At 45.3% G+C, this 24,289-nt stretch overlaps 1 protein-coding gene across 1 annotated transcript in view; it reads right to left on the reverse strand.

The window, feature by feature from the left end:
• ZNF652 (zinc finger protein 652) overlaps nt 1–24,289 on the reverse strand; it is a 38,071-nt gene that overhangs the window by 4,430 nt on the left and 9,352 nt on the right. Inside the window, exons 2-3 of the mRNA XM_018552718.1 lie at nt 15,606–16,677; nt 5,642–5,789 (exon numbers count right to left, since the gene is read on the reverse strand). Of these exons, the coding sequence (XP_018408220.1) occupies nt 5,642–5,789; nt 15,606–16,544 (1,087 nt within the window). The 5' untranslated portion in view covers nt 16,545–16,677. The remainder of the gene's footprint in view (nt 1–5,641; nt 5,790–15,605; nt 16,678–24,289) is intronic.

Here is a 24,289-nt window from a genome sequence, read left to right on the forward strand (position 1 = left end):
AGCTATAGAGGACTACAACACCCAGCAATAGTACATTATACAGCGCAATGCAGAATACCGCCAGCTATAATGTACTATTGCTGGGATTTGTTGTATTCCTCTATAGCTGGCGGTATTCTGCATTGCGCTGTATAATGTACTATTGCTGGCTTTTGGAGTCCTCTATAACCGGTGCCATTTTGCATTCATTGCTGTATAATTTTACACTTTTCATTTCACTATATTGCACACCACACCTTTTTTTTCTTTTTAACTTCCACCGCTCCAAGCTTGCTCCTGTGATGGACTGCAATCTCAATACAAACTAGTAGTCCCATCACTGGAGCCATTTTTAAAAATGTATTTTATTTTTATCCGATTAATCAAACTTAATAATCGGCTAACTAATCGATTTTGAAAATAATCGTTAGCTGCAGCTCTAGTAAACACTACTGCCATTCAAAGCCGTGGCCTTCCATGGGGCCATCCTGTGATGCGGATTACTTAGAAGTGCTTCTTCATACATCAATGATATTCATCCGGTATGAGATCTATCAATCACAACTCATTGTTTATGTGTCACTTGAGCATACGTATGCTTCACACCTCAAGTGCAGGTCCGTAGGGGTGCGTGTTTCCTGGCTCGGACGCAGACAGGTTCCATCCCGTCAGCGTACCAGTACGCTCACCCGCCCTGCACGTCCACGTAGTCCCATACAGAAGGACGGGGGCTGCGTACTAATCACACGCACCTGTCCATCCCGGGAGCTGCTCGATACAGCCGTGCACGCAGCACGGAGCTGTATGTGCGGGCCGATTACAGTGTGAATGAGCCCTTAAGCAAGATAAAGTAATTATTCTATTGATCCTCCAGGGGAATACTGCACGCTGGTTGTTGCCATTCCCTTTGTATACACACAATTGTCTGAAAACTATTGGTGATATAGCTCCATCTAGTGGTTGAAAATGTAAGTGTTGTATTTTCCATTATATTGAAGGTAAATCCCAACAATGAACTTCTAGAATTTGTTCCCCCTTTTGGTCTGTTAAATATACCATTGAAAGCTTTTCGTCATATTGTTTGGCAAGTTAAATACCTGTTAATCTTGCTTGGAATCATTTAAGCCGATAGGCTTACTGCCTTTGCTTGGCTGTTATCAGTGCCGTGTGGTTAGTGCTTCTGCCTTGTAGCACTGGGGGTCCCCGGTTATAATCCCGGCCAGGTCACTATCTGCAAGGAGTTTGCATGTTCTCCCTGTGCTTGCCTGGGTTTCATCCGGGTACTCCCGCTTCCTCCAACACTCCAAAGGCATGCTGGTGGGTTAATTGGCTCTCGTATGCATGTATGTGAGATAGGGACCTTAGATTGAGAGCAGGGACTGAGGTGAATGTGCACTATGTAAGGTGCTGCGTAAAATTGCGGCGCTACAAAAATACTTGTAATAAATAAATCAATGAAACTGTTCTCTGATGGCTCCGTGTAGGAGAGGTGGGGTTCTGTAGTCCTATCTTGTTTCTGTTGCCCTGATACAAAAGGGATAGTGAGTGGATTGGTAATCTGCAATATATTGCATTCCTGTCCCTGGGTTTTCAATATGCTTTAAGGATACAAGTTCTAAAAGAGTACTCCAATAATTCATTAAGCTGGAAAATAATATCTGTGGAATTGACTGCATTCTGGCCCAAATAACCACATACTGTACATCTACAAGGCTTTACTTGTGTTTTTATGATCTCATATAGTCAATCCAGCTGACTATACAAGACAAGGCCTCGTAACAAGCCGCATTGCGCTGTGTAGTGTTGGGGTGGCTATGGCTGCGTTTTCCAGTGCAGCCATAATGCTAGACAAGGCAATTTGTCTCGTTACCAATGGGCTCAGATTGCACCGCAGCATTGTAGTGGTGTGTGCTGACAGTTCACCAGAATCAAGCTTTAGAGTTAATCTTCAGGCAAAAATCTCCCTTTTTAGAATAAAAATAATGAATGCACACTACTACATAAAATAAAAAATGTGCGTTTACGATTTGTTGTTGCATTGGAGCCAGTAAAGCATTGCAGCCATGATCAACAGATCACATGTACAACACTCTGGCTCCTGCAGACTCTTCTTCCCATCCATGTTGGTACCGAGGTACAGACGTTCAGTACCATGGATGGGAGGAAGAGTGAATGGACTACAAATGCGGTGATGTAAAGTGCGGCGATGCGGACATGTTTCATGTCAAAAGTAGAACAGGTAGTCCCAGGCAGTCCAGTATTTGCTCCTTCATTATCAAAGCTCTGCACGGGGAAATTACCTATTAAGATGATAAATGAATAATGAAGGAGCGAATACTGCAATGCCGGCGACTACCTTTTCTACTTTAGATTGATTGGCGGTGCCATTTGTGGTCACTGCTGCACCCACCCGTGCATCACGGGTATATTCCGGTCAGCCGTGCTAAGGGACCCACAGACATGTTTCATGGCACACCCTGAATATGGGTGTAACAGAAAACATGGTCAGAAAAGGAAACTTGGCCTTTAGGCCTCATTCACACGAGAATCGGCCGGCACGTACAGCTCCGTGCAGGGACGTATCGGGTAGCTCCAGGGAAGGACAGGTGCTGCGTGTGATTAGTACGCAGCCCCTGTCCTTCTCTATCTCATTCCGACCGACTCACTTTGTTGTGGGGCAGGCGGTGCTTTGAACTCACTGGCATCGTAGCCACGCACTCAGACCGCAAAGTGATCGGCTGCAAGGGAACGCAAGGTACATCAATACCTGCGTTCCTGTCAGAAAAATGCTGCAAGCTCTATTTTTTTCTGACCGCACCGCAGGCATCGATGTGCCACTTGTTCCCGTGCGGCTGATTGCATTGCGGCCAGAGGGCGTGGCTGCGGTGCCATTCACTTCAATGCACCGCCACGCCTTTTCACGACCCACAACAAAGTGAGCCGGCCGGAATGCGATCCAGTGCGTTCAGGTCACAATCGGGCCGGAACGCACTATGGCTGGTGTGAAGTACACCTAAAAGGTTCATTTCCCACATATGAAGCTTTATAAATTGCAATTAGTGTCTGTTTATAAATAATCTATGCGTTTGTTAGCTCTCACTGAGCCAGCTAGATACTGAGCCATGGGCAGCAGAAAAGAACTGTCAGAAGACCTGCGTAACAAGGTAATGGAACTTTCAGGGATCTCTTGATAGGAAGCCAAGGTCGGGTAGACCCAGAAAGATTGCAGCTACAACTGCCAGAAGAATTGTTCGGGATACAAAGAAAAACCCACAGGTAACCTCGGGAGAAGTACAGGCTGCTCTGGAAAAAGACGCAGTGGTCGTTTCAAGGAGCACATTACGACGATACTTGGAAAAAATTAGCGCTTTGTTTGGAGAGGGGTCAAGGTGGCCTATAGCGACAAGAATACCATCCCCACGGTGGTGGATCAATTATGTTGGGGGGGGGTGAGCTCTAAAGGCACGGGGAATCTTGCGATTGCCAGTGTTTTCTGATAACATCAGGCGTGTGGACATTTTTTTTAAAAACTACTTGTCCAAGGACTAAAGCGGGGGCCTGATCTACTTGTACCTCATGAAAATCTACTTGTCCTGATACAGAAAAAGAAAAAAATTTAACCATAACCGTATTTAGCAATGCCAAGAAGAGCTTCTCGTTGGTCAGTGCCGTCAGATGACTGCGCTGACCAACGAGTGCTTGAATTTTGAGAGCGAAATTCAGATTACAATGGCACAGGTACAGATAGTACACCCATACTGGCGGATGGGAAGGACCGTTCCCTGAAAGGTAAGTGTAGTGGGGGGCATGGTGTCTGGACCAGATTTGTGCGGGTAATTCCATTTTTCCAAATTACTTGGGAAAGTGAATTTACCGTTTGGGGCGGGTGCAGACTTGGGCAAGGCCGTGCACGCTTATTTCAATGGGGTTACATCCGCGTGGGGCGTTATTGCGGCGGGAAACTGCGCAATCTGCCTTGTGCGACTGGGGTGCTGTTAGACAATAATGGCACTGCCAGCGTGATCGACGGTGGTGTGAGATTCTGTGACTGCCCGGCCATCCACGCGGTTTTGTGCACGATGTGTGCACGCCCACTCCACTCACACAATGCCCCATGCATGCGTTTATTCACATGCAGATGATAGGGATTGGTTTTAATTTTTTAGATTTTATTTAACTTTTTTTTTTCCTTTGTAATATTTTTTTTACATTATTTATTTTTTTACTTCTATTTTTATGTATTTACATTTTTATTATTTTTTCCAATTTTATGTTTACATTTTTAAGTGTTATACATTTTATTTTTTACTTGACTTTATTGCTATCACACAAGGGTAACAAGCCCTTGTGTGATAGCATTTGGAGGTGACAGGTTCTCTTTATTGACCCTGTCACCTCCAACACAGGAGTTCTAGCACAGCGCTGTGCTATTTCTCCTGTGACAGGAAGGCTGCATTCCTGTGTCACTGCACACATGGAGCAGAGTAGAGAACCGTTCTCTGCCTTGCTCCATGCTCTGGAACCTAATTTGCCGTGGTCATCAATCCCCCACAAGAGGGGGGGGCGCGAGGACTATGGCAAAAAAGAAAGCCCAGGTGCAGAGAGATAGGCAGCCGGGAGCAGTACACGGCCGGCCGCTGGAGATAGAGAGAGGGGAGGGGAGGGGGAGCGTGATTCAGGCAGGATACGAGTGATTTTTGGACGGCTGCACAGCCGTTTAAAATCACTTGTACAAAACGGCTCCCTCACTACATTTAGCAGTGCTGCTTGCCCGCAGCCGGGCTAAATGTAGAAAAAAACTACTCGCCCGACGCCCGAAACTGCCTGTCCCGGGCGTCGGGCGATAGGAATTCCGCACCCCTGAACATGCTGCATTCATCTTGCCAACAACTTGCATTCTTCTGCAGGAAAGCTGCGCATGGGACACTCTTGGACTTTCCAGCACAATAATGACCCTAAGCACAAGGTCAAGTTGACCCTCCAGTGGTTACAGCAGAAAAAGGTGAAGGTTCTGGAGTGGCCATCACAGTGTCCTGACCTTAACCACTTCTGGATTGGATGTGAAACAGCCGGTAACGGCTGTAAAGAACGGGCGAGTTTTTTCTGCCTGTGCGCGCAGGAAAAAAATGCTGTCTAATGACGGCAACCCGCCCATGGGACTTTGCCGTCCGTCCGTTTTTTCACAACGGGCGGATGGCAAACGGTTGATATCATCGAGCCACTCTAGGGAGATGTCAAACGTGCGGTTCATGCAAGACGACCAAAGACTTTGCATTACCTAGAGGCGTTTTGCCGAGACGAATGGGCAGCTATACCACCTGCAAGAACAACTATTACAAAAGCCTGCACGCCGTCATTGATGCTAAAGGGGGACAATACACAGTATTAAGGACTAAGGGTATGCAGACTTTTGAACAGGGGTCGTAGTTTTATTTGTTGCCACGTTTTGTTTTAGGATTGTGCCATTCTGTTATGACCTACAGCTCAATATGAATCCCATAAGAAATAAAAGAAATGGGTTTTGCCTAAAAATGGTAAATATAGTACCAATTCAAACTTGTAAGTCTTCACTCTCTTGTACAGCTCCGGGCACCGCTGCTATCTGCTGATGCGATTCCACCTTTACTTGTCACAAACAGTACGACACGGGAATAGAACTTACCGACCAGATGTTTTCGGACATGGGCCATCGTGTAAAATTTTTTCTCGCAGATCTCGCAAGAAAACTTCTTTTCAGCGTAGCCATGGACGATCTTTATATGCTCGTGGAGGGACCAAAGTTTCTTAAACGTCTTGTTGCATGTGATACACTGTGGAGAAGAGCAGAAGAATTAGCCTTTCGGCCTTCAAACTCAGGAAACATGCAGCAAATGCTGCAACGCAAGAACCACAAGGCATAAAAAACATTGATAAGAGAAAACTCTCTCCTTACTTTCCATGTAGTCACCTGTACAGGAAGTGAGGAGATTCTCATATAAGGGCACACAGACAACAATACAAACCTTAGAGACTTTAAACCTTTCCTCTTTCTATCCAAACCTCTTAATTATATTTATCTTTCTTTTCCCCGGTTTGATGGGTCCTCCTGGCCCAAGTAGTCAAGGGTGATGGTATGTACATGGGGCCAAAGTGGAGCAGTCCTTTTTTGCCACATGATGTCCTCGGTCTTCCAAGTTGAATGATGTCCGCAATCATTCAAACTGGAAGAATGAGGAGATACTTTGAGTACAGGGCTTCATGGGCCAACCCCGACAGGACATCATCACAATGCCCTTTGCTCACAGTATAAAGATGCAAATAATGTGCTCAGGCCACGGCATTGATGGGCCAACCCCGACAGGGCATCACCACAATGTCCTATGCTCACAGTATAAAGATGCAAATATAACGTGCTCACGCCACCCCACTCTCTGCATTGTTCAAGAAAGATCAGAAGGAAAGAACCCTGCACATCACATGACTAGCCCAAATCAGGTACAAACATGAACTTAAATGTTCTCTTTACAAAAGGAGAAAAAAAAAAAAAGAGGACTAGCACTAGTCCACATTAACAACGCCATGTCCTGGCATGCATCTGAAGTAAATGTGGACCTTGAAGACTGGTCTCTATGACAGGATTGTGTCGGATAATCCTGTCAAGAAATAATCCACCTATTGTTTGTGTAGGTAAAGTTATCTCATGTCAGCAACGGAACCAAATGGCATCCAAAGTGATGCCTCGCAGTATACAGGTGAGGTGGATAAAACATAAAACCGGAAGCATCAGCTAAGCATTTCATTTTGGGCTATAAAGTGAACTTGTCAGGGACGACAAAATGTCTCAATAACGCGTGTTGCCGTGTAGCAAAACCCCCCCCCAAAAAACAGTGAGTGCATTACCATTTTTTACCGCTCTGCAACACAATGCACCCTTTGTAGCTGCATTTATGCCTTTTCAATAAAGAAACGCCATTAAGAGGATTCCTACGAGTGCTAGCTCTTTTACACTTGATTTTGTTGATTGGGTCCGCCAGAGATTCATGCTGAGCACCGCGGTCCTCACGGAGTTTTGGGTCTAAGAAGGTATGAGCGGCTTTATTTTTGCATTAAACTCAATGCATGTTATTATAAACACGGATCCCGTGTGCTAGTGTGAATAGGGCCTTAGACAGTTACAGTGCCTCCTATTACAGCGAGACCTAACATTTTGGATGTACCCTCGCTTTCTGTCCTGGTGGCCAGGGGAAAGAGTTGGTAAATCTCCAGACAGCAAAACATGACAGAGGTTCTAACTAAGGATGCATCGAAATGGCACTATGGGCAAGATGCTAATAGTGCAAAAATGGCCGAAAATGCGGTGCACCGCCAGCTTCTCACCTACCCACTGGGAGCCAGACTCTGTGTCCCCTCTGCTCTCGCCAACCCGTGTCGGCAAAGGGAGCGGGGATCGGAGGGGACAGAGAGCCGCTCCAGCTGCTGGCACCCAGCGGGGAAAAGAAAAGCTGAGGAGGCTGAGCAGGGCAGTATGAGGAGGAGAGACCTCTCAGGAGGCCGAGCAGGAAGGGGACACCTGTCAGGAGGCCAAACGTGGCGGTGCATGGGGGAGAGCTTGGCTCCGGTGAAAGACGGGAGAGGGCGGAGCACAAACACTAAGCGATCAGTATTGATCACTCGTGTTTGTAAATAACGGAGGACATAGTGATTATTAACGAATAAACAGGAAGTGCTATACATCACTTCCTGTTCATTTATGAATGGGGACATAGTAAATATTTACTATCTGCTCACTTTACAAATGAACAGTAAGCAGCTCAATAAAATTAGGCTTTCTGTCCATTCATGACTGGGTTGATAATAACAAATTTACTATCTCCAGACTGTGAATGAACAGGAAGCCTTGGTACTGACAACTTCCTGTTCATTGAGTACAGAGGCTGCGGAAAAAGGGATTGGGGACTCTATTTTAAAAGAGAAATATCAGGAGTCTGTTTAGACCCCTGATATTTCCCCAAAGCCCCTAACAGTAAAGTAAAATATATATCTATAGATCTATATCTATAGATCTATATCTATAGATCTATATCTATAGATCTATATCTATAATTTTTTGAAAAGGTTGGGGGGGGAAAAAAAGATCATTTTCATTTTGTCTGCCAAATGTTTTTAATTTCGATGCATCCCTAGTTCTAAATATTCTACCCAAAAATAAAAAAAAGTCAAGTTTATAGTCTATACATACATTTTAATACTTGTGGACAAGTAACATTTAAAATTTAAAAAAAAAGGGTCTGAAATGTAATGAAAGAAATATGGTGCCTGAATCCGAATTTATGAGCTGGGTTGCTATGGGTAACATCCTCTCTTATAGGATATTTATCGTTATGACACACTGCTGAGATATACGCACACACAGTTTCATTTACAAGAAATGAACATGCGTCACGTCAGTAAAACTGGGGTCAAAACAAAGTCCTAACTTGCAAAGACATTCCCAATATAAATCAGATTTTTACACACACCACATGTATCCAGCTGCACATTAGATACACTTTATCTGGTGTAGACAGAATGACCTTGTGGATGACTCCAGCTGTCAGACAAAATGATTTTAATTGACGGCCTACTTTGCTACCAGCATATTACAATACTGTTTGCTGATAAGGCAACATACGGGAAGGGCTCGCAATGGTTTCTGCAATTTGATATTAGCAGAGACCTATTTTCTTTGCAAAGCAATACAAATATAATCAGGATTCCTAATTAGTCCATCCGGCTGAAGTTGTTCAAGTGTGGAGCTCTTTCCACCAAAGGCAAACATCTTCTAATCCCCATGAAAAATGTCAATGTCAAATAGTGTGTAGTGATGGGTCTGTACAATGGACAGCTTACAATCACAGCAAATATCAACCTTTGTGTGCACAGGAGGACAAATACTTGTATAGCTAAACCTCCAATAAAAGGAGGCAGCAGGAACAAGGGACAGCTCATTTCCTGTCTCAGAGGAACCCTACCTATGACCGCCATCATTGGAGCAAGATATTCTAATATTTCACCGACAACTGGAATATATGGTCACCTGGACAAGAAAAAAAAGGGGGAATACCCAACAAGGACAGCAAAAAAAAAAGTAATGCTATCCAAAACTAGGATATTTTAAAACAATCTTTATTTTACAAACATTAAAGAAATCTGTGAAATTAAAAAACTTGGGGCTACCTCTGTACTGCAAGGGTGCTAAACTTGTCTAGGGCACTCCAAGCAGACATTAGGGATGCACAGATCCCGATACTAGTAATCGCCCAAATGGTCCCGATGCCTATCCAGATACCGGAACGTCAGTATCAGGAAGCTGGGCGGCGAGTCATTACACACTGCCCGGCTTCCTGTTTGGTCAGGAAGGTGGCTCCCCGGCCGATCAGGAACCGGGTGCTGTGTAATGACTCACTGCCCGGCTTCTTGATTGGTCGAGAAGCTAGCCAGTCAGGAAGCCAGGCGGTGAGTCATTACCCGCCCCCCGGCTTCCTGATTGGCCAGAAAGCCGGCTCCATGCTTCCTGGTCACCCAGGACTGTCTTAATGGGACTTCCAATATCGGTATTGGCGAGTACCAAAAACCCCCAATATCAGTATTTGACCTCAATACCGAAAAAAAACGGTATCGGTGCATCCCTAACAGATATACTTACCTGATCCTCCGCCTCCTTCCAGGCTGCTAGACCGGTCCCCGGAGCCTCCTCTCCCCTGTGCTCTGTCAGTCTAAGGACTGGCCCATCAAGGTCCATTGACCTGCATTAGACGTAGGGATGCCAAGAGACATTTCACAGCCAGAGCGGGAGAGAGGCGAGTGGGAACCATCGCGGGACTGAGGATCAGGTGAGTATATCCGCTTTATTTGAGCCTCCTAGACAAAACGAGAAGTTAACCCTTGCAGTAAGGGGGTAGCCCCACTGCAAGGGGAAGTTTACGATTTTGAATTAAATTGAGTCCTCCCTAAAGGTCCCTTTGCACCTGTGTTGCAATAGCAGGCGCGTTACTAAAATACGCGGTACCACAGCATGAATGGCACCCCAACACACTAAAGCACTGGACCCGTGTCGCTAATGGACCCGTTTAAAGAAGGGTCCCTTTAAACCAGGGGTAGGCAACCTTGGCACTCCAGCTGTGGTGAAACTACAAATGCCATCATGCATGTGGTTGTCATGTCTGTCAGCGCCTCATGGGACTTGTAGTTCCACAACACCTAGAGTGCTGAGGATACCTACCTATGCCTTAAACAAAGCTTGATTTGGTCTCCTCAAACCATCATACTGAGGTTTCTGATAACGTCACCTGAAATAAAGGAAAAAGGAGAAAACTAAACTAAATCGCCATCTGCTGGCTGGATAGAAGACTTCACCCAATACAAATCAATATTTCCAACTTACCCGATTTTTTTTTTTTTTTATAGTCTGAATATTAAATGTACAAAACTGCTGCATGTCCCCTTTATAAGCATATTTACAGAACGATTCCAATGGTCATGACAAGTCTACCGTATACCCACAGTAGACTATTCATTGTTACGCAGTACAGCAGGCTTGCAAACAAGCGCCTAATTAGCAGGATCCCACTGGAACAGGTTAATGGGGCATGTCTGCCATGGAACTTTCTCAGGGACTATGCCGTTACAGAAATATATCTCCTCCGCAGATCCTAAAACAATGTTTGCACGTCCCAGATACAAGAGGAGGAAAACTTTATTGTTGAATATCTATACAAATGGGGGGAATTTACTAAACCTGGAGCAGCCATTAGGGGCCTAACTAGAAATCACAGGGCCCCATAGCAACATTTTGTATGGGGCCCTGTGATTTCTAGTTATGCCCACTAGATATCCCAAACAGCCCACCTGAGAGTGACCCTGCAGAGCCCACCATAGACTCTATATGGTGGGCTCTGCTGGGTCTCAGGTGGGCTGGTCAAATCCTCTTACCTGTCAGCGCCGATCACTCTCCACCTCCGTTGCTGGGCCCCGCCTCCTCCTACGCAGCTGCTGGCGGTCACCGACTTAGCAGGAGCTGTGAGGAGGAACACGCCGCTGCACAGGTTGTCAGTGATCTGGACAGCGGCGTGTTCCTCCTCACAGCCAACAGTGACAGCCGGCAGCCTGAGATGCCATAGTGACCCAGGCGGCCCGGAAAGCATCAGGGGGGTGTCCTGGCCGGGCCCTCCTGTGCCCCTGGCCTCATAGCGGCCGCCTGGGTCGCTATGGTGATTGTTGTTCCGCCACTGGCAGCCATCAGCTTCTAGCTCTTGGTTTCACACACTGCAGGTTATCCTTGGCTTGGCAATAGTTGTTTTGTTTGCTAGTCCAATACTCCTCGGGGGTGTGGAAATTTATTTAAAATAAAATACTTGTCCAAGGACTGAAGTGGGGGCCCAATCTACTTGTCCCTTATGACAATCTACGTACTTGTCGGAATACAAAAAAATTATCAAAACCAAAGCTGTATTTAAACTGTGCAAATGAAATACAGAATCCATGGCACTGGGCAGCAGTAAGGGGTACAGACAGTACACCAGTATAGGTGGAGGGAAGGGACTGTTTGCCAAAAGGTAAGTATAGCGGTGGCGGGGTGGTGAGAGTTGACCAGATTTGAGTGGGTAATTCCATTTCCCCTAAATTACCCTTTAATGAACATTGTGTGTGTGTGAGAGAGCGCTGCTGTCTCAAAAATGATTCCACCCCCTGAATAGAACCCCTCACAAGAGCACAAATCTCAAGCATACCAGATACAACTTATCACAGGCTTCAGTTGTGCTTGAGCTAGAATACATGAAATACCTGAACTGGCCAGGGGTTTGTTGAGTCTCACATTTGATGGCATGTTACACATAAGAGTCAAAAGAATGGTCAAAAAAAACTTAAGAAGAAATCACTGCCCTTCACAAACAAGGAACAGGATACAAAAAGAGAGAGAAGGCACTGAGTTGTCAACTTTTTCAATAATCGATTAATCGGCTTCCGATCAGTTGGCCCTGTTCACGGCTCCACACACGCCGCGCGCTGCACCTCCTCCCCAAATCACGCTCACCGCTGCCAGACCCGCATCCACGCTTTACATGAAGTTATTTTCTAGTTCCCAAGTTCAAAGTTAAAGGAACACTACCTGGACGGGGCAGAAAAAAGGAAGCCATCAATGGCTGCAACCAGATTTCCGAGAAGGCAGGTTAAGGTGTGTTGCATTGCCATTCATTTGAATGGTACCCCGAGGCCTTGTTCACACCAAGCGCGTTCCAGGAGCAGAGCAGAGCAGTTACAGACCGGATCAAACCTGCGTCCTATGTATTCCAATGGTATTTTGGGCTCTAGTTCACACCGCAGCGTTCAGTTCCAGAGCATGCAAAAAAACTGCAGCAAGCCCTATTTTACCTGCTCTGAAAAACGCATGCAAACACTCTGGAACGCACTGAAAGCCCATTTGAAAGTGTAAAAAAAAGGCCTGGAACGCATCAAAAATGTGCCACAACCCACTCCACTGCGTGTGCAGAAACTCATGCAGATCTGGTTTGCATTTGGTGTGAACAAGCCCTAAATGTACCTCCCACCCACAGTTCATACACCCGAACTGGAATACGCGGTACCCCAATGCCGTGCAATCCATTGGAATGTGACTTGGTACACGACTTAATGACCAAGGACAAATGTGGGTCCGGAGGTTACACAGGCTGAGAACCAGTGCTTTAGAGGTAAGGCAAGGCACATAATGCAAAATTGAAAAATCTGATTTGCCCAACCTTACATAATGTATAGAGGGTCAGAATAATATGACTTGAAACACATCAATTTACATTTGATGCGATATTCTTCCACTGTGTCGTGATGAGCAAATCCAGCTGCTGCAGCCAAGTACAAGAAAGCAGAAGGCTCTGGCACAAGTATTAAAAAAGATCAGTCACTTTTTGTTCTATTTACTCTGCAAGTTCTTCATCCCGTACCCTGTGTACTGAAACCACAAGGAAACTACATGTGCATGTCAGAGACACATTAAACTCATTTGGTCAACAGAAGTATAGCAATCAGGCTGCTTCCAGCGTCTATTACTCACCATCTTTGGGTCCAGATTACAGGAACCCTGTTTGGAGGAAAGACATTTTACACATGCTGGTTTCATGATGACGATAATAAAATAAGTAAATGCAGAGGACACTTTGAGGAAAGGCAGCTCGCCTTTGAAGGGCTTATCCAAACTGACGCCAATACAGGCATATAGACATACAGCGGGAAAGACGCCCGGGAGCCCCAGCTGTTGCGTCTTTGTGACCACAGGATTGTATGGACGCAATACCCTGTAAGCTGGTCTGCAAACGCAAGTACTGACATTAATATGCGCATGTGGAACTTAAGCCTATATGCTTGCTGGTGTATATTCCAGTTGTATGCCCATTAGCCAATATTGGCGTCTAAGCGAATGAGCCCTAAAAAGCGATTTTTCATGTAGAACAGTTTCAGTGCTGTGTGTGGTTCTCAGTCATCCCTATGGAAGGGAGGCACAACACTAAAACACAGAGATGACAATGCTACCCCAGAGGATTTGCCCGTGGTCGTCTGTCTGGTTCCAGCAATCATTTCTGCAGCCAAGGTTTGCAGATGAAACCAGTATTGGCATTGGTTGCCAAGCACAAAAAAAAAAATGTTCCGGTTAGCACAACTTTCATACAGAAGGCCCTTTTTTTAGAGGTGCACTGAAATGGAAATGTCAAAAACGAAACCGAAATAAACAAAAAATAAAAGACCGAAACTGAAAATGTTTTTTATTTTAATTCGTTTCAAAAAAATTTTTTTAATGAACTTTTTATTTTTTTATATTTATAATTTTTTATTAAATATTTTAATTTTTTACTTGACTTTTAGGGGCTTCAGGGAAATATTAGGGGGCTAAACAGACCGCTGATATTTCCCTTTTACCATAAAAAAAGAGATTGAGGACAAAGAGTCCTCAATCATTTTTTCTGTATCCCCTGTTATCAATGAGCAATCCTCTATGCTGAGTGTTCCTGTTCATTCATAACATGAGAACATAGTGTGTTTACTATAACCACAATCATGAATAGACAGGAGGGGATGTAGATCACTTCCCATTCATTCATAATTGAGGATATAGTAACCATACCATGTCCTCAATTATCTACACTCACTGATCACTGACTGCTTGTACCCGCTCTCCTGACAGCTGTCACAGGAGGCTGGGCGAGCGGAGCAGGGAGGAGAGCTCAGCCTCCGGTGACAGCGTGGCCTGTCTCCGCCCACGCACCGCTCTGCCGGACTGTGATAGGCGGCTGAGCGGTGTGGGAGGAGAGACGCTGAGCGCTCACAGCGCTCGGCCGGCTGTCACTTTCTCTCTTCCCGCTGGGACACAGAGCAGCGCCCAGCGAGGAGGAAAGAAAGCAGGGATGCGCCGATGTATCAGCAGGAAAATGGCACTTTCTGCATTTAGCCAAAAGTGCCATTTTGGGCCGATATGTTTCGGCGGCCGATATATCGGTGCATCCCTACCCTTTATAAATCGTATTCTTACAGGAACATGTGATATTCGGCATGTATTTTATGTCCAGGACTACAAATACAAGTTGTTTTATTTTAGTAATGTAAATATGAACATTAAGGTAAATCCAAATTTAGAATGTATTTTTTTCCACAGGAGAGGACTGCCTTCCATTGGAATGGTTTCCTCATTGAAATAAGGGAATCTCTGCAACAGCCACCTTGGAACACTCTATAGCAGGGGTGGGCAACCTTGGCATTCCAGCGGTGGTGAAATTACAAATCCCATTATACCCCTGCCTCTGGGACTCTTGCCTGTGACTGTAAGAGCCTTGTAATACCTCATGGGACTTATAGTTCCACAGAAACTAAAGTGCTGAGGTTGCCTATCCCAGCTCTATAGGAGCTCCCCTTCACTCCTTCCCTGGAAGCTACATAAAAGCTTGAGGGGCAGAGTGGATTAGCTGGGCCAGCACAGAGAGCAATGAGACTCCCAGAAGAGGGGAGTTCTATGATGTGCACAGAGAGAGGGGGCTGTGCTAAAGAATTGGCTTTCCTGAAAAATCAAGCTCAAATGCTTATTACAAGGGAATAACCATTAGCAATAGCATAGATAACATAGGTGCAATGAAAAGGGTTAATACATGTTCTGCCATTGATCTTAGCTCTGTTGCAGAGCTATGGTGGCTAAAAAGTCTTCTGAAGCCGACACTTCCTGGTGTGTCAGATATCTGCTCCCCCCCCCACTCACAGTGGCGGCATCCGCTGGCCTCTATGTCACTACAGTGTCCTTTGATGACAAAGGGACCAAGAAATGGATCCACAGCAGAGGGGAACCAGGCATCCGATACGTTCAGAAATGTTGGATACTAAAGATTGTTCAACAAGCCCAGCTCTGCGACAAAGCAAAGATCTGAGTGGCTACAATGAGCATCAGCTCCACTTCTACCAGAGCTATTGTTATATCCCCTAGTACGGAACGTCTGTGTGTGAACACGTCAGGTAAAACCACTTGCATTGGTTACTGAATAGAAAACATAGCCCTAGTGGGTGCGAAGGAGCCTATGTAGGAAAAGCAGGTCAAAATCCTTATAACTAGAATACTATAAGAAAGCTATACACACCTGAATGTTTTTCTCACAATCTGTCTGAAGATGGAGGGACAACTCGCTTTCCAAGACAAACTTCTTGCCGCACTTGTCACAAATCTGCATCCTTCTATGTGTAACGTTCATGTGCTTTTCCAGATACCACCGCGTATTGAAAACCCGAGGACATTTGTCACATGTGAGGGTCTCCTTCTCCTCACCTTTACCCTTGTCAGGGGATTTAGGTTCTTTGGGAGTCTTCTTCTTACGCTTAGGTGCCTCTCCGCTTTTCACCTGTTCGTTCTGAGGGTTGGCAAGTGACGTGCCATCGCAGGCTATCATGTCAGAGTTCTCAGTTTTTTGGTCCTGGTTCACATGCTCCATACCGGACTGGTTACCCGCTGCGTGAGATTCATTTTCTTCATCCTCTTGGCTGTCCGGGTCGTCATCTCCAGAGTCACCTCCCTCCTCATCGCTGCTGGTCTTCATGTGAGAAGGATCCTTGCCCACTCCTTTGTCTCCTTTGGAAACATTTAAGGTTTGGTTGTTAAGGTTCACTTCCACAATAATCTGTTCTCTCTTGTAATTCCCATCATCCTCGTCGTCTTCCTCGTCCTCATCATCCTCGTCCTCAGATTCCCCAGAATTTGGCCGCTCACCCTTAACAGGCGGCACCTCAATGGCTGGCTTACTGTCCCTAAAAAACGTCTGATGTTCTGGTTCCAGAAGGTGAGGTTTGCCTACTTTAGTGTCCATCATAACTGAAAAAGGTCCACCTGTCTCTCTTTTAAACTGCTTATTTGACAGATCAAGTTCTTGGTTTGCACTATGGTAAAATGGAGGTGGAACAGCAACTCGCAAGGGGTCCTCGAGACCCATACCGGAAACATCGGGAGGGCGCATATCTAGCATTTTTTGGCAGGAGTTGGCGGCCTGAGCCATTGGGTCAGGCTGAAGGTTTGAGGGACGCAACATTATTGAATGTTCACAAAATGAATGGAACGCTTATGGAAAGGCGTTGAGAAGACACTTCTCCTAGAGTGATTTCATTTAGGGCTTCCGGGGGCCAAGACCAAATCTATAACTTGTAGTCAAAGGAGATCCTTGCCTGGGAAAAACAAAAACAACATTAAAATGATAAACTGGTAATATCTACATTTAGGGACAACAAAAACAACTAAAGCCGTTTATCAAATTCTGAAGTAACTTGGCAATTATTTAAAGTAGCAGCGAATACACAACTTGCATATCTTCCGAGATATTCAATAAGGAGCAATATGTAAACCACAGGAACCCACAATAACCAATCTACACACATTTCTTTCTGGTCTGCCCTTAAAAAAACAATACTAAAAATCGCTATTGCTGCATTATGCTTAACTGAATTCACTTTTACACGCAAGGTGGTAGCGGTCACACGGTCCAGTTTCAGAGTCTACAGGGGACATGATAGAAGCTGGACAATATTTTTGGTAAAATATAAAAGACGGGATCACGTTGGATAAATAGAAAACCAAAAAGTCAAGCCTTAAAATTGTGCGCGCCCGCAAAAAAACGGCCACACCGGAAATTGTCCATAGGCAAAGCTTTCAACGCTTTTACTGCTCATCAGTTTAGTGTTATCAGTGATTAAGGGCCCTAAAATTATTGCTTACACTCTGACGTTCGCGGTGATATGTAACATGTGCGAGACAATAGGCGCACCCGGCGCATGTGTATGTGGGGGGCGGGGGACTTAAAAAAATAATGTTAAAAATAAATAAATTATGCTTAAATTTTATTACTTTTTTTACACTCAACTTTATTGCTATCACATAGGGGGATAAGAAGCCCCCTATGTGATAGCCAATTTACATGACAGGTCTCCATGACCGCTAATGTCACCTAGGGACTCCCATAGAAGCTGATGAAGCAGAGATCTGCTTTACTAGCTTCTGAAGCTGGAGAGTGACAGCAGAATGCGGAAGTGATGTAAAATACATCACTTCCTGCATTCGGGGATGGGAGATGAGATCAGAGGGAGATCATGGACTGACCTCCCTTTGATCTCCTGTCACAGAGCAGCCGTGCCGGTCCCGGCCCCACCAGGCACAGCGGATCTCATAACAGCTCAGTAAATAATGCCGTATTGCAAGAAAAAAACAAAATGACAACCTGGAATATACTAAACAAAGAGGGACATTATACCCAATTGTCTCATTTACAAAGGAAATTAACTAGGGTAACTTTACTCTATCCCAGAGAAGCTCATGAATAAAGCCTCCAAAGTATAGCAGTTATGTATTTTCAGACCCGTCAGCAATGGAGCCAGGCAACATGCATATAACAACAGAATCACAAAACGGATGATGTTCTTCACAGAAATTCAATATCAGCCTTTGGAGACATGTCACAGGAGACCAACGGGCCAATCGAAGCAAGGCTAAGCATCTCGAGATGCAGATTCTAAATGCGGCTCTATGGACACCACAGGCTTACGTTGTACAACGCAGCCCCACCTGCACAGCGAACAACAGGGACGTGTTCCTCGGCATAAAGGGACACTGTCAGCTAGGCACAAAGGGATTGACAGTGCTACGGCAAACAGATGCAACAAAGGAGAACACTTAATATAAAGAAGGCAGCATTTGCATGAAATTAAAAACGCAAGCAAACAACAGTCTTTTCCAGCAGAGCCCTGTAATAATCAGAACAATCACTATTGTCTGCGTTTTCCCAAAGTGTGGGGCGAGCACCGATAGTGATGATCGATGAGGCTCTGAGTTTATTTGCGGAAACGCAACTGCCAGAGGCAGGTACTATAATAAGCCTTTTGTTGTTTCTCCTCCTCAACAGAAGTGTCTGTTTTCATGGGCTCCAAAGGACATATTGGAAAAGCCAACATCCCGTTTGGAGGCTAGCAGTAGTGTTAGCCTCCATCGGGACACCGAATACTATGCATTCGATGGCGGTACGCATTCACAAACTGATAAAACCAAATATCTCCCAGACCAGATGGCCTACAGCTCACGTCACAGACTACCCTCCTCCTCGACATTCTCCCCGCTGTCTGCAAGTTCTGGTTTTCTCAGGACTAAGAAGCACGATTATAGATGTCTCTGGAGGCATCAGATGCTGGTGAAATTTGGTCTCGGGGTGTTTCCTGGTCGTTCACATTCACTATGACAACATTTGTATTTTTGTGGTCAAAAATACACTGGCCGGCAAAGCACAACAACCAACAGCAGGATGTGGGGCCCTACTGTTTGGAAGATGTTGGCGGTGGGCATCGCTTTGCAATACTATACCCTCAGGGGTGGACAAAAAAAATGGAATGCAGGAGCCAGTCTGTCCAATCAAGGAGCCAGCTCCTTCGACAACTAGAGAAAACCTCAAAAGCGTACTAAAAACGCAGGAGTTTAAGTTTAAAAATGCATTCAAGTACCCTATTATTATTATACAAGATTTATATAGTGTCAACAGTTTGCGCAGCGCTTTACAATGTAAGGAAGACAATACAATTCAAGACAAGATGGTAAGGAGGGCCCTGCCACTGAGGGCTTACACTCTTAAGCCCTCGTTCACACCTGAACGTTTTGTAGCGCGTTCTATGCTCGACGAATGCGCTACAAAACGCTCAAAAATATAAATCCCATTGTATTCAATGGTCTTGTTCCCACCTTGGCGTATTTCCGCCCGTCCCTAACGCGCTACAAAACGGCTCACGCCTGAAAAGGTACATGTACTACTTTGGGCCGTTTTGTTGCGCGTTTCCATTGCGATACAGCCAAGTAGCCTTTGGAAACGAGCGTTTTCGCGCAACTTTTTTACCGCGAATCGCGGTAAAAACGCGCCACAGACGCGCATATGCAATACGCCTAGGTGTGAATGAGACCTTAGGCCCCATTCACACTGAGCGATTTTTGAAGCGATATCGCTCATATTTCCACGCGATATGGCTCTATTTCAATGGAGCTGTTCACATCTCGCCTCTCAATATCGCTCGTAGCTCGTCGCAGGTAGCTTGTCGCTCCTACATGACCCTTTTTTCGAGCGATATTGCTCCTGTTTGCGTACAGCCCAATGCGACACGTCGCGCAATATCGCTCAAAATCGCGCAATTTTCATGTCGCTCAGTGTGAATAGGGCCTTAAAGGGAGGGAGAAGCGATACAAAAATGTAGTGTATGTGCATGACACTCAGCTGTAGATCCTCAAATCATCTCTGAATTGGAGATCACACTGTACTTCCTTCTGGAGGGTGGCTACTTTTGTTCCCCATGGTCCCTGTGTGTGTGTTTCTTTTTCACTACTGCTAGATGTTCACCATAAAATAATAATAGCCGCTTCTGCAGCAAGTATCAATTACAAGGACAAAGAGAAAAAAAAAGCCATTGCTAATAGCATTCGGGGCATTGTCAAGTTTACACAAAGCTTTGTTTGCAAAGCTGCTTTCTCCGCCGCTAGCAGAACAAAAGCTCGCCTATGTACTCCTCCCCGGGAAGGATATAGGTCAAACGAACACTTTGCAAGGCTTACCAGACTTTCAGCTGGTGTATGCAGATGAGGTAAATCATACATTAGCATAGTTCTAGGTGCTGCACTGCTAACGCGAGTTCCTGAACATTTGCTGAAAACACCACAATATACAAGCATGCTGTACAATTACTACGCACGCACACAAACGCACAGCTGTTTCACCAATTATAAAAGCATAAAAAGGGGGGGGGGAAGAATAGAGAGTAATTTTTAACAAAAGTCCTTCCCGTCTATCACAATGGTTTTCAAGGACGGCTCCACAGCTCTGCAACCTTTATGCAACAAAACTCTTATACAGGATGCAGAGAACAAACATGGGGTCAGATTTCTGTTTTGAATCTGCCTATATCTTCTTGGATACCCCAAGGGTGGAATTAGGAGAATTTGCCATCCTACCACCCGGCATTCCTCGAGCGGCTGATTGAAGGAGGCGGTTGGAAAATTCTTGGCCTAACGGAGCCAGCAGCCAGTCATCTGCAAGCTCCGGTCAGGACTTTGGACAGTGGCTGCTGTCCGGATACTAGGGCTGCAACCAATCAATGAGAATAGTTGTCAACAGAGATCAATTCAGACAGACAATCGCCCGAAAATCACTCCTGCACCTTTCTGCGTGACAAACAGCAAAGGTGTGAACAGGCTACATTGACTTCAATGTGAATCTGTGTTTTACACGATATCGTGCGACCCAATCAGCGCTATAAATCGACTAGGTTCACACATAGGCGGTTCAAATGCCAATCTGTTTTTGCGCATTTTCGATCGCACTACTGTTCATTGTAAACCATGCAATTCTCTTGTGTTTTTCTCCGTCTCCCAAGCCGAAGACAAGCCCCAAAGACTTCTAGGGGGCTCCTTTTACTCCCTCCACAAGCTGAAGACTAGCCCCATAGACTTCTAGGGGGCTTCTTTAATGCTTTCTCCCAAGCCGAAGACAAGCCCCCCCCCACCCAAAAGATCCCTTCACATATAAAAACTTACCTGGACCCAACATCGGAGACCTCCGGGGATAGTCTACATTCGTGCCGCAAGTCCTCTGTATAGTAGAGCCCCATAGGGCTTCTTTAATTCCGTCTTCCAAGCCAGAGACGAGCACCAAAGATTTCGAGGGGGCTTTAATGCAAAGGTGTGGCCAGGAGGGAGAGGACTGGTGGCGCAGGATTTGTACAATCTTCAGAGGCTGCAGATGTCAGATCAAGGAAGGAATTCATCTATAGAAAGTGGGATCTGTAAGTTTGGGGAGCCGAACAGAAAGAATAAGTCCACTTGTCCTTTAACCTCCTTGGCGGTATTCCCGAGTGTAGCTCGGGGTTACTTTTCCATACCCTGAGCTACACTCGGGAATATCCCACATTATTTACTTACCTTGTCCCTCGAGCCGTGCGGTGTCCTCCGGCCGGCGCCGGCATCTGTCTTCCGGGTTCCGTCCCTGGCGAGCTGACGCGTCTCATGGGGGCGGAACCGGCAGGAAATTCGAAAAAAAAAAAACTAAAAAATAAAATAACAAAAAAAATCCGAAAAAAAATTGCGCCGAAAAAAATTACGAAAATCAAAATAATCATACCGCCAGGGAGGTTAAGGCTGGGTTCACACCTGGGCGTTTTTCAGCGCTGATCGAAGCGCTGAAAAACGCTCAGCAAGTGAAATCCCATACTTCCCTTTGGGGATGGTTCCCACCTGGGCGCTGCTGGACATTCTCCATCTTTTGTCACAACTGATAATATATCATTCACAGTTCATTAATGCAGAATTTCAAATGACACCCTGAGGCTGATTTACTAAAGGAGTGGAGGATGTTCGTCATAAATTTTGTGAATGTTCACTTCAATTATGCAATCACGTGAAAAGCAAATTCTTCTTTTCTTATTTCACCTGCAAACAGTTAATGAAATAGTCATATAATTTATTGTGTGAAGATCATCAACTCCTTTTGTAAATCAGCCCAATGGAGACGGAGATTTAGCAAGGGAGCGCTTAGTGCTCTTTGTAGCGGCATTACCTGCTTTCCAGTCTATTCAAAGCCTTGCAGATTCTTCTGACTTCAGTAGACAAAGACAAATAGAACTCCAGGCAGTTGTATTTTCTTTGTCTTAAGCAAAGCTCTAGTATTATATGTAATTAGGCCCAGAAGACATGGTGAAAGTTCATGTGACAAGAATGGGAGGTGGGCATGTATCTCTGGGGTACAGACAAAATACACTCACTACACACAAGGAGTACCGCTTTCAGAATTCTAAATTACAGTAATCACTACAGCAAATACATTAAAGGCCCATTGGGTTAAAGAAGAACTCTGGGAAAATCAAATGTTTGGCCTTGCAGTGCTCATTTTGTCTAGGGGGTTTCAATACAGCAGACATACTCACCTGATCCTCGGTCCTGGGGGGGTCAGCACTCACCTCTCTCCCACTTCACTCTGGCTATTGGATGTCCCTCAGCATCTACACACATCCAATGCAAGTCTATGGACTTGCATAAGACGTGGAGACGTCAGCCCTCCTTGGAATGCTGGAACCCGGGAAAGAAGAGGCTGTGGGGACTAGTCTAGCAGCCTGGAGTGAGCTATAATCAGGTAAGTAAATCAGCTTTATTCTAACCCCTAGGCTAAAAGGAGCACTTAACCCTTGCAGTGTGGGAGTAGACCCACCGCAAGGGTACGTTTTTCTTTTTGCCCAGAGTTCTTCTTCAATGCATGCTGTGTTACGCGTCGACATGCAATGCGACAAGGTAGCCCATTCCTGCCCAACACATGAACAACCGGAAGTGCCTCTCAATCCACTGCACGCCCAAGACACTGCTCCAGTATGCCGGACGCCACTCCGAAGCCACGCTACAAGCTCCATTACATCAAGCAAGGGAAAGCAGGACAGGGCCATGGGCCTGGGGGGCCTCAGGAGTTGATCCTCAAGGGAGGAAAGGAACTGGATCCTGGCTTGTCAAGAAATATAGGGGAAAAAAACCCTCGGCTCTACAGCAAGGCCAGAAGGGAGGAAAAACACCTTCAACAGCAGAGCTGCACAGAGGGGGATTCGTGACCTCAAGGCCAACTGGTCAGGAAGAAAAGAACAAACGTGACGTGGTCCTGGACGGTAGGCAACACAATCTAAACTAAGGTACGAGGGGAAGGGGAGGGGCTTTTAACTATTTTACTAATTGTGTTTCCTGTAGAAGGTGGAACCAATCATCTCTCGGGTTGCTGTCCTGGAATATGATTAGGGAAAATGGACTTGCAGCATTTTCCCAATGCAGTGCAACAAACTGCGTGGTAGTTGTGTTGCCATTAGCACAATGGAGTTGCATTAAAAATAAAAAAGCACCACAACATAGACCTGGGAAATCAAGTGCTGCAATATAATGCTACTGAAGTACGAGAAACTGTTAGGTGGTGCCAGTAGCCACTACCTACCAAAAACTGAGAGATGCAAGATTCTCACATATAACCACCATCATTCGCAGAATCTCGATCTCTCTCGACTATATATATGGACTCTGCAAGCCAGCAAATGATCAGTTTTTCCAGCAAATCAAAACAAAAGAACTGACACCAGTGTGCAACCGACCGATCAGCTTCTCCCTTTCATCCCATTGAAAACGAAGAACTCAATTTTACAGATTGGCCAAAAAGAAGTTATCCACCCAAAATACACACGACGACAATGGCTCGTGCCAGCCACTTTCGGCCTTTCCGGCTCCTGCAGGAAGGACATTAAATGGGCAGGTTGGAAAACTGGCCCTGATCATTATTGCTTCTCCCGTAAATCATTGATATTACTAGAAGTCCATTATCTGGATTAATCTTCACTAGTAATCAAGGCCTTATTAACAGACATTCACCGAGAGAAATATGGGTAGACATAGAGCTGTAACTAATAATTTTTTTCATAATCGATTAGTTGGCCGATTATTTTTCGAATAATCTGATAAAAAAAATAAATAAATACCACCCTTCATTTAAAATAAAATACACAAATGCAGTGTTACAAACAAAACGTTAACTTCAGAATAAAACTCATTGCACAATTTTCTGCACTTTTTTTCTGTACTGGAATTCCGGTACTGTGCATTCCAGTGCGGGGATCACACTGAGTGGGAGGTGCATTTGGGGTGCCATTGAAATGAATGGAACAGCAACACACCTCCCGCAGCAGAATTTCTCAGGCTGAAAACGAAAATTACTTTTTCCCACCTTTTATATATATATATTTT

The sequence above is a fragment of the Nanorana parkeri genome, unplaced genomic scaffold (genome assembly GCF_000935625.1).
Source record: "Nanorana parkeri isolate BGI_ZX_2015 unplaced genomic scaffold, ASM93562v1 scaffold96, whole genome shotgun sequence".
Lineage (NCBI taxonomy): Eukaryota > Metazoa > Chordata > Amphibia > Anura > Dicroglossidae > Nanorana > Nanorana parkeri.